The 10,697-nt window shown below is 49.6% G+C and overlaps 2 protein-coding genes across 3 annotated transcripts in view; both read left to right on the top strand.

The window, feature by feature from the left end:
- Positions 1–464: 464 nt before the first annotated feature.
- On the top strand, positions 465–5,784 carry LOC311359427 (uncharacterized protein). Of its 2 annotated transcripts, none has more exons than XM_084479444.1 (10): positions 465–722; positions 1,030–1,203; positions 1,399–1,556; positions 2,157–2,355; positions 2,531–2,627; positions 3,237–3,408; positions 4,505–4,578; positions 4,692–4,749; positions 5,231–5,388; positions 5,676–5,784. In XM_084479444.1, the coding sequence occupies exons 1-10, from the start codon at positions 475–477 to the stop codon at positions 5,739–5,741; spliced, it is 1,404 nt and encodes a 467-aa protein (XP_084335570.1). In that variant the 5' UTR covers positions 465–474; the 3' UTR covers positions 5,742–5,784. The 2 variants fall into 2 exon arrangements, with proteins under 2 accessions (XP_084335570.1, XP_084335569.1); XM_084479443.1 differs by having other exon boundaries at positions 4,692–4,806.
- Positions 5,785–7,639: 1,855 nt separating this feature from the next.
- fgd1 (FYVE, RhoGEF and PH domain containing 1) overlaps positions 7,640–10,697 on the top strand; it is a gene marked incomplete at both ends in the record, with an annotated part of 10,722 nt that continues 7,664 nt past the window's right edge. Inside the window, 5 exons of the mRNA XM_084479757.1 lie at positions 7,640–7,670; positions 8,701–8,826; positions 9,924–10,074; positions 10,197–10,302; positions 10,387–10,689. Of these exons, the coding sequence (XP_084335883.1) occupies positions 7,640–7,670; positions 8,701–8,826; positions 9,924–10,074; positions 10,197–10,302; positions 10,387–10,689 (717 nt within the window). The remainder of the gene's footprint in view (positions 7,671–8,700; positions 8,827–9,923; positions 10,075–10,196; positions 10,303–10,386; positions 10,690–10,697) is intronic.

Genomic DNA, 10,697 nt, shown 5'->3' with positions numbered 1-10,697 from the left:
AGACGTATCAACGCGAGATGTCCGTATAAAGAAAGATGCGTCTGAAGTTTGGATGATTTGAAGTTGTAAACAGCGAATGAGTTGACGTCAAATTGGTTAGCCACATTGATTCTTAAACCCCGTCGGGCGCGGTTACAGGCATACATTTGTACTCCTGTTGTAAAAAGCGAGGAACGAGTAAGAATCAAAGTCGCTTTGTTTATAAATTCTCGAGTGGGAACCTTTAATGCATAGCAGTAAAGCCTAAAACGGATTATTACGTTTTCATATCAATATAATATTAATACCAAATCAAAATGAACATTTCCGAATAGTACCCAATCGGGTAAATCCAACAGTTTTATATTCCAGACCGAATAAAGAGCCGAACACCGCCCCTTTGAACCCAGAGCCAATCATAACCGTGACCTGTCCAGGTGTTCCAGATGAAAGGTCATAGTAGGTCAAGACCCCTGATGACGCCAGAGCCGCAATATGTGGTCCCGTGTGGTGCTCTACCTGCTGCTGCTGCTGCCCGCTGGCTCTCCCGGTTCCTACGGGACCGACAGCTTGGCGGAGAAGGGTCAAGCGGAGCTCCTCCACGTCCGCAGACTCGCCAACCAACCGCGCTACGGAGAATGCTGGGCTCGTGCACTGGCGGACGTCGAGGCGTCCTGCCGCGAGCTGACGGAGGAGCGGCAGAGCAGGATGGCGCTGAAGTTCACCCACTGTCACCTGCACAGGTACACGTACACGCGCACACACGTACGTACATACACATATACATATACATATATTTATATATTCATCATTAGTGTGTCGGTATGTATATATTTCACTTCATGGGAGATCTTTATTAAGCTTCACTTTCTGGTCTGTCCTGTATCTGACTCTGACTCCATAATCCAAACAGACTGCAACTAAGATGAAGAAATATAATAACATGTGTAAGTGTACATTTAACTCGGCAGATGACCTACGATGACTGAAGGTATCATGCTGTTTCTTCAAAGTCTATTTCATGATACAATTATCTCGTTTGGCTTGCAGGTCTGGCCGTGAGTTCCCAGCATGCCCAGAGGGGGCGGAGCTGAGCGAGTGTACCGCCAACATGGACGCCGTGGCGTTCAACGCCTTCACAGAGTTCTTCACACACACTCTCTCCATCTGTCACTTCCTGCAGTCTGAGGCCTGGCAGCTCAGAGCCGAGACCACCATGCACAGGTAGAACCCAGTAGATGTACCACCATGCACAGGTAGGCCCAGTAGGTCTGCCAGTAGGTCTACCACCATGCACAGGTAGGCCTAGTAGGGCCTACCTGGTACCACGTACCTACATACGCATGTATATATATATATATATATATATGTTTTTATATGTATGTATGTATGAATGTTTCTGTGTTTGTGTGGGTGTAGCCTGACTGAGGCGTCTGCCAGCGTTGCCGAGCAGCTGAGCTCCACAAAGGTGCTAACTGAGGACCTGTTAGAGGCCCAAAATGCCGCCCTGCTGGCCCAGGACCAGATCCTCCTCAACGGACAGGAGCTGCAGCACACCATCAGAGAGTCCTCACAGGGTACTCACCCTCTCACTCACTCACTCACTCACTGACTCAGAGTCCTCACAGGGTACTCACCCTCTCACTCACTGACTAACTTACTGACTCAGAGTCCTCACCCTCTCACTCACTGACTGAGAGTCCTCACAGGGTAGTCCTCACCCTATTACAGTTATCATAAAGATATTTCTGATATTCTATGTGTGTGTGTGTGTGTGTGTGTGTGTGTGTGTGTGTGTGTGTGTGTGTGTGTGTGTGTGTGTGTGTGTGTGTGTGTGTGTGTGTGTGTGTGTGTGTGTGTGTGTGTGTGTGTGTGTGTGTGTGTGTGTGAGCTGTTAACACATGTTGTGGAGGGTTGAGGGAGCTTTTATTAATACATTACATTGTGTAGGTGTGAGGGAGCTGTGATTAAAGGTGACATATTATACCACCAGGTGTGAATGTGATTAGCAGTTACAAGCCATTTTGAAAATTTAGACTGATCTATCCATCTTACATCTAGGTAGACTTGTGATGTCAGAAGAGGCAGATTTTCGAAACGGCTTGTAACGGCTAATCACACTCACACCCGGTGGGTGGTATAATATGTCACCTTTTAATACATGATGTTTTGTGTAGGGGTGAGGGAGCTGTACTCCCAGGTGACGGACTCCTCCAGGGAGCAGCAGGTGGTCCTGTCTGAGCTCTTCAACCGGATCTCCTTCCTGCAGAGCTTTGTGCTCCTGGAGGCTCACACCCTCAGCTCCGGGCTCTACAACGCTGCTGGCCTCTGCACCTCCTTCCTCCTCACCTGCACCCCCCGCACCGCCCGCTCTAGGTACCCTGCTCCTCCTCTTGTTCCTCCTGCTGCTCTTCCTCCTCCTCCTGCTTCTGCTCCTCATCGTGTGTGTGTGTGTGTGTGTGTGTGTGTGTGTGTGTGTGTGTGTGTGTGTGTGTGTGTGTGTGTGTGTGTGTGTGTGTGTGTGTGTGTGTGTGTGTGTGTGTGTGTGTAGGTTGGTGTTACTAGGCTTGGTGTGTGTTAATGTTTACCTGGAGCGACTCATCTATCAGTGTGTCATGGACTCAAGCAACCCTGCTCACACACACATGGTTAGTACCATTATTACTACTAACTCCTAGTACTACTGCCCACATACACACACACATGGTTAGTACTATTATTACTACCAACTCCTAGTACTACTACCCACACACACATGGTTAGTACATCTTATACTATCTAGTACTACAGCTACCCTACAATCACTTACTCACTCACTTACTCACTCACACTATGGTTGTAAAACTATGTCCCTATTACGGGAGCTGGTGACCCAGAATGGTGTTCTGGTGGTAGTAGTACTGTAGTCCTACTGTAATCATACTGTAATGCTATGCTATCCCTACAGGAGCTGGTGACCCAGTAGTAGTACTGTAGTAGTACTGTAGTGATGCTATGCTAACGCTACAGGAGCTGGTGACCCAGTAGTAGTACTGTAGTACTACTGTAGTGATGCTATGCTAACGCTACAGGAGCTGGTGACCCAGTAGTAGTACTGTAGTAGTACTGTAGTGATGCTATGCTAACGCTACAGGAGCTGGTGACCCAGTAGTAGTACTGTAGTAGTACTGTAGTGATGCTATGCTAATGCTACAGGAGCTGGTGACCCAGTAGTAGTACTGTAGTAGTACTGTAGTGATGCTATGCTAACGCTACAGGAGCTGGTGACCCGGTACGTAGCGCTCCTTCGGAGGGTCATGGGGTCCCTGGGAGTCCTGGTCCTGGTGCTAGCAGCCCTGCGCTACAGAGACCCGACCCAGGACAGTCTGCTGGTCCTGGCCCAGCTCAGAGACACCCAGCGCAGCCTCCAGCTGGCCCTCACACACACAGGTCAAGTCAAGTCAAGTCATGTTTTATTTATATAGCCCATTTCGTACACAGAAAGGTAACCCAATGTGCTTAACATAGTCATGAAAAGAATTCAGATAAAAATAGTTAAAATATCATATCGTAAAATGATTGCATAGATTAAAATAGTTTAAACCAAACAAAAATATGGAAATTAACAAAATACAAAACACAATACATAAAATGAAAAAGTAAAATAAAATACAAGACACAACACAAGTAAGAAAAACAAAAGCTAGAGTAATGGAGCAAGATGGTAATGGTGCAAGAGTGGGTCAGCGAAAGGCATCTGCAAACAGCTTGGTCTTCAATCTGGATTTAAAAATGGAGATGATGGGAGAAGTCTTAATATCTAGGGTCAGGCGGTTCCAAAGACGGACAGCAGAGCAACTGAAAGCTGCCTCTCCCTGCTTAGCGCGGGCACTGGGTTGTACCAGTTGGTATCTTACTACAGATCTAAGTGTTCTGGAGGGAGTGTACACTTTAAACATGTCTGCTAAATACAGAGGTCCTTGGCCATTTAGTGATTTAAAAAACAAGCAAAAGGGCTTTAAAATCAATTCTGTAGGTCACAGGTAGCCAGTGTAGGGATTTTAAAACTGGTGTCATTTTGATCTCTTTTTTTGGTTCTGGTCAGTAACCTTGCAGCTGCATTTTGAATCATTTGGAGAGGTTTGATAGTTTTTTGGGGGGAGACCAGTAAAAAGACTATTACATTAGTCCACCCTGCTGGTAATGAATGCATGAATAAGCTTTTCTTGGTCTCCTAGTGATATGAAGTTTTTTACCTTTGTGATATTTTTTAAATGATAAAAAGCTGATTTTGTGATTGCCTTCATGTGGCTACGGAAACTTAGGTCACTGTCAATAATGACTCTACCTGTCTGACTGCACTCACACACACAGGTACCTGTCTGACTGCACTCACACACACAGGTACCTGTCTGACTGCACTCACACACAAAGGTGGAATGGGAAAACAGATTTTTCCCATCACAGTACCGCTCTGTCTGCACTCACACAGGTATCTGTCTGACTACTCACACAGCGGTCTGTCTGTCTGTCTGTCTGTCTGCAGAAGGGTTGTGTGTGTCAACAGAGTGCAGGAGGAGGAGCAGAAGAGGAGAGGAGGACTTGTGGAGGAGAAAGGAGGTTTGACATACTCTACGTCGCTCATGTTACCTCGACGACACACTATTCTCATGTTGTTACCACAACGACCAGATCAACACACTAGTCTCATGTTAAACCTGTCTTACCTTTAGAGACGACGAGACTCCAGCAGCAATACCAACTCCAACCTGTCTCACCGCTCAGAGAGAGGTGACTACCTGTCTCACCACTCAGTGTATAACTACCTGTCTCACCACTCGGACAGAGGTAACTAGAGGGGCCACCATCTTGCACAGGTATCAACCCCCCCCCCCCCCCCCAAACCTTTTCTCTGTGGCCTTTCTGGAAGCTCCGTGACTTGAAGTACATCTGAGCTGCTGTTCAGAGGCTCCCTCTGTGTTCTCTGACCACCTGATGGTTCTGCACAAGGTTCTCTACTGCAGGAGCTTGTTGTGCTATCGCTGCCCATTCTACACAAACCGTGGACAAATACATTTTAGCATTTAATGAGCCATACCTACCTGTCTCACCACTCAGAGAGGAGACTTCATGTCTCACCACTCTGTGTGTGTGTGTGTGTGTGTGTGTGTGTGTGTGTGTGTGTGTGTGTGTGTGTGTGTGTGTGTGTGTGTGTGTGTGTGTGTGTGTGTGTGTGTGTGTGTGTGTGTGTGTGTGTGTGTGTGTGTTACAGGTCCTTTGGACACATCAACAGAAAGTTCCCACAATGCTTTGCTGTTGCAGGATGCCCCTCCTCCTAGACGTACCCGTTCCCAGCGATGTACTAGCCCCGCCCCTCAAACTCTTTGTCCCGCCCCCGAAGTGTACAGCTTCCTGGTGGAGGAGAGACAGGTGTGTGTGTGTGTGATTAACATACTCATTACTGACCTGTTGGTCATTTATTTACTATTAATATAAGGGTTCTTTAAACTAGGATATACATACTGATTTCTAGGCCTATGTGTGTATTTTGAGTGTCGTGTTTGACTACCAAGACCGTCTGAAGTGTGTTGAGATGTGTACATGGTCTCACTCTATCTCTCTCCTTCCCTCCATGTACCAACCACCTTCATACTGGTCATACTGGTCATACTGGTCCTCTTCCTCAACGCCACCTTGACACCTGAATGCTGTCTCAGCCTCGGTACCGTCTGAGAAGCAGACATTCAGAGACGCACCGACACACACACAATCCCAAACAGTAACAAACACGCACACATACACATGCACACACACACAATAACATTTTCACACACACACACACACACACACACAATAACACACACACACAATAACACAGACAAACACACAGTTTGAGTTATTAAGAGTAATTTTAATTGAATAAAAGTGTTTAATTGAATAAAAGTGTAAAAGTGTGATTCTTAATGTTGTCTTAATATATACATCAATCTACTGGCACATTTGGCTGCTGGGCGCTAGCACGTCTTACTGAAGATGGGCTCACCCCATTGGACCCCCTCCAGCCTGCAAAGACCTGAGACCCCACACCTAAGCTACAGAATCACCAGTACTTCCCCTGACCCCGCAGAACTACAGAATCACCAGTACTTCCCCTGACCCCACAGAACTACAGAATCACCAGTACTTCCCCTGACCCCACAGAACTACAGAATCACCAGTACTTCCCCTGACCCCACAGAACTACAGAATCACCAGTACTTCCCCTGACCCCACACTCAACCTCAGAATCACCAGTACTTCACCTGACCCCACAGAACTATAGAATCACCAGTACTTCCCCTGACCCCACAGAACTACAGAATCACCAGTACTTCCCCTGACCCCACAGAACTACAGAATCACCAGTACTTCCCCTGACCCCACACTCAACCTCAGAATCACCAGTACTTCCCCTGACCCCACACTCAACCTCAGAATCACCAGTACTTCACCTGACCCCACAGAACTACAGAATCACCAGTACTTCCCCTGACCCCACAGAACTACAGAATCACCAGTATTTCCCCTGACCCCACAGAACTACAGAATCACCAGTACTTCCCCTGACCCCACACTCAACCTCAGAATCACCAGTACTTCACCTGACCCCACAGAACTATAGAATCACCAGTACTACTACCATCTCAAAACTATACAATCACCAATACTGCAACAATCATTCAACGACTTAAGTGTGAACCAGGTGAGTTAAATAAGTGATGGGGTTAGTTACTAGATGAACCGGGTGAGTTAGAGAAGTGATGGGGTGAGTAATAGATGAACCGGGTGAGTTAGAGAAGTGGGTATGAGTGTATCGCTATTAAATAATATTCTCAATATTAAAGCCTTTTATACCTTTTATTCTGGTATTTGATTTATATATATTTTCACAACCAGATGTTGATAAAATACAAACACACCAGTGGTTGTACTGGGCAACTCCAGTAGAAGACAGTGGTTGTGCTGGGCAGCTCCCAGTATTCACAGCTGGCTCACCGTCCCAGAATGCAGTGCGGGCAGGAGCCGGGAGTATGAAAATGCGGCTAGATTGTGTGTGTGTGTGTGTGTGTGTGTGCGCGCTATCATCTTAATAAGAATAGATACGACTCAACACTCCTGAGCAATAATCTTATTTTGATATTTAATTCACTGGATGAGTTGTCAAGGAAACCGAATTGGAGCAGTCACGTGACGACTCGTTCTGATCAGAGTGAACCGATTCTCTCTCTCTCTCTCTCTCTCTCTCTCTCTCTCTCTCTCTCTCTCTCTCTCTCTCTCTCTCTCTCTCTCTCTCTCTCTCTCTCTCTCCCCTAGCGGTGACCTAGTGTCGGTGATGCAGCTGACTGGGCGCCAGCAGCGGGCAGCGCTCTGATCGGTTCGGTCTATCTCTATAGATCTAGAGGATGTAGCTCGGTGTATCTCTATAGATCTAGCGGATGGAGCTTGGTGTATCTCTATAGATCTAGAGGATGTAGCACGGTGTATAGATCCAGATTATATATCTCTGTAGATGATGTGTCGGTGTGTATCCTCTGTGGTGTAGCGGGACTGGAGAGGTCGCTGCGGGTTTCGTGGTGGGAGCGACCGGGAGACCAGTTCTCCCTCCACTGGTTTGATGACAGGATTTGTATTTTGCTGCGCGATGTATATGGACAAGACCAGTCTGCTGCGGGGTGAGTCAATACTCTATCACTCTGTATCACAATCCTGATCGTGACATGTCACTCTCAATACATAGGATGGAGGCTGGAGCGACTCCGGAGCCCCAGATGTTTTACCGACATCTCGCCGCAATGGTGGAGGCTAGATGTTCAGCGCGACTGACAGATGTGTGTGTGTGTGTGTGTGTGTGTGTGTGTGTGTGTGTGTGTGTGTGTGTGTGTGTGTGTCTCTCTCTCTCTCTCTCTCTCACGCTCTCTCTCTCTCGCGCGCGCTCGCTCGCTCTCGCTCTCTCTCTCCCTTTCTCTCTAATACGAATGGTTTATTATAAGCAATATGGTCTAATTGTCGTCGTGGTGTGAGGTGTGTGATTTGCGGCTCGTGGTCGCGAGAGAACATCGATGATAACCGTAAAGTGGGCGTGGTCTGGTGGGGGTGAGGGGGGGTGTTGCTGCAGCAGCGATGGAAAGGAGGTTTTCAATAGAAGATGTGCTAGTCAGCAGCGTCGACACACACACACACACACACACACACACACACACACACACACACACACACACACACACACACACACACACACACACACGTGTATGAGTGTTAAGTACCATCTCTCTGTCGCTCAGTAAGTCTATCATGGTTGCTGGGTAACCATTACAGCCTTTTTTATGAGTTTCGCCCACAGGAAGATCTGTCAGTCCGTCTGCCTGCCTGTCTGCGTCTGTCTGTCTGTGTCGTCAGTCTGACTGCCTGCATGTCAGTCTGCCTGTTTGTCTGTCTGTCTGTCTGTCTGTCTGCATGTCTGTCTGTCTGCCTGCGTGTCTGACAGACTGTGTCTCTCTCTGTCTCCAGGTCCCTCCTCTCCCAGCTTGTTGTCAAAGAGTCTCCCCCTGGACCCCTCCAGCCCCCCCTCCCTGGACCCCTCCAGCCCCCCCTCCCTCGACCCCTCCAGCCCCCCCTCCCTCGACCCCTCCTGCCCCCCCTCCCTCGACCCCTCCGGCCCACCCTCCCTGGACCCCTCCGGCCCCTCCTCCTCCTGCTCTGAAGACCAGGACCCCGGACCCCCACCCCTCCCTGTGCAGCCAGAGCCCCCAGAACCAGAAGAATCCCCACACCTCTCAGGACCAGCAGCTCAGACCAGGAGCCGCCCTGCCCTGGGACCCAAACCACGAGGTTCTTATCATCCCACTGTCATCCTCATGTTGTTGCTCAATGGGATGAGAAGGAACACAGACCCCCTTCCAGAGGTTAGGGTACAGTTAGGAGGTCAGCTTTAGGGGGTGGGGTACACAGCCCCTAAACAGACAGGTGTTGACCATAGAACCATTCAGCCTCAGGGGTTCTACCTGCTGAGACCATGTGAACCTAACGTGCTGCCATGCAGGAGATCTCTGAGTGTGTGTGTGTGTGGAGATGGTCTAACCTGTCACCATGGATTGCAAAACGCACCACAGGTGTGCAGCCCCACTATCAGTCTGACTCAGCCAGGTGAGGCTGCTTAAAGCAGCCATCATCCACCACAATGAAGCACTGCATCATCTCCAGAGCAATGTGACTGGTTCTCCACGGTCACTGTTCTATGCACGTGAGACCGTGGCGTGACGAGGTGGTGAAGGTGAACCTGTTGAACTGCTCTGGGATCAGCAGAGTGGCCTGTGTCTGACCAGGCGTCTCTGTTGAACTGCTCTGGGCTCAGCAGAGCGGCCTGATGACGTTGAGTCTTTAGTGGGAACAAAGTTTTGATTCTAGATACAAACGAGATATTGAGTTGAAACCACGACCCCCCCAGGCTGTGGACCTGAGGAACGGGTCCTGCAGGCCCCCTAGTGTGTACTGGTTATGCTGGTGTTTAGGGAGTGTACTGGTTATGCTGTTTTTTTACGGAGTGTACTGGGTATTCTGGTGTTTATGGAGTGTACTGGTTATGCTGGTGTTGTGGGGGCTGGTTTAGGGAGTGTTCTGGTTATGCTGGTGTTGTAGGGGCTGGTTTATGGAGTGTACTGGTTATGCTGGTGTTGTGGGGGCTGGTTTAGGGAGCGTACTGGTTATGCTGGGGTTGTAGGGGCTGGTTTAGGGAGTGTACTGGTTATGCTGGTGTGGTGGGGGTATACTGGTTTCTGGTGTGGTGGGGGCTGATTTAGGGAGTGTACTGGTTATGCTGGTGTGGTGGGGGTATACTGGTTTCTGGTGTGGTGGGGGCTGATTTAGGGAGTGTACTGGTTATGCTGGTGTGGTGGGGGTGTGGTAGATAACTCTTCTTTCTCTCCTAGTTCCGCCCAAGCCGGCCTATCTGCAGCAGAAGTCAGGATTGAGGCCACGCCCCCTGGCCTGTCAGCCCCTCCCTTCTTCCCCCAGGGAGGGGAGGGGCCCCGAGAGTCCGCCCCCTGCGGGGGTCCTGTCGCTCATCGAGAAGTTTGAAAGGTGAATGCTGATTGGCTTACTGATACCAGAATGATGGTAGTATATCACCAGTACTGGTAACACTCTGCTACTTGTAACATAGTGTGTACTGACTGTGTGTGTGTGTGTGTGTGTGTGTGTAGGGAACAAATCATTGTGGTTCCTCTCAGACTCCCAGCTCCGTCACCTCCTCCACCGTCGTCATCCTCAGCCCCGCCCCCGGAGGCGGAGGCGGAGGTCAAAGGTCAAGCAGAGGAGGAGGAGGAGGAGGATGAGGATGAGGATGAGGATGAGGCTAAGGATGAAGCGCGAGAGAAGCGTCTGTCTCGGGAGTCTGGTTACAGCGCTTCAGAGAGACACCTGGACCCTCTGGTTACCATGGAGACGAGGGATGAGGAGCAGCTGGGGAGCAGCCAATCAGATGCGACGTGCGAGCGCTTGTCCCTCCCCCCGCCCCACACAGAGGGCAAGGCGGCCAATCGGGACAGCGGCATTGACAGCATCAGCTCCCCCTCCCACAGCGAGGAGCTCTGCTTCGCTGGCGGAGAGGAGGGGGGCGGGGCCTACCATCGCAGCCACGCCCCCCCGCGCCTCTCTAGCTCCTCCTCCTGTGGTGGGGAGGAGGGGGGGGGAGGGGCTATGGG

This window comes from Micromesistius poutassou (assembly GCF_964030765.1).
Source record: "Micromesistius poutassou genome assembly, chromosome: 15".
In the NCBI taxonomy this organism is placed as follows: domain Eukaryota; kingdom Metazoa; phylum Chordata; class Actinopteri; order Gadiformes; family Gadidae; genus Micromesistius; species Micromesistius poutassou.
The sequence above is the reverse complement of the archived record's forward strand: the minus strand, read 5'-3'. Positions and strand labels throughout refer to the sequence as shown.

Coding starts and splice junctions, on each gene's coding strand:
- LOC311359427 (XM_084479443.1), top strand. CDS start 475: ATGTGGTCCCGTGTGGTGCTCTACCTGCTGCTGCTGCTGCCCGCTGGC. Junction 3,409..4,504: donor GCTGGCCCTCACACACACAG/GTCAAGTCAAGT, acceptor GTCTGTCTGCAG/AAGGGTTGTGTGTGTCAACA. Junction 4,579..4,691: donor ACTTGTGGAGGAGAAAGGAG/GTTTGACATACT, acceptor TCTTACCTTTAG/AGACGACGAGACTCCAGCAG.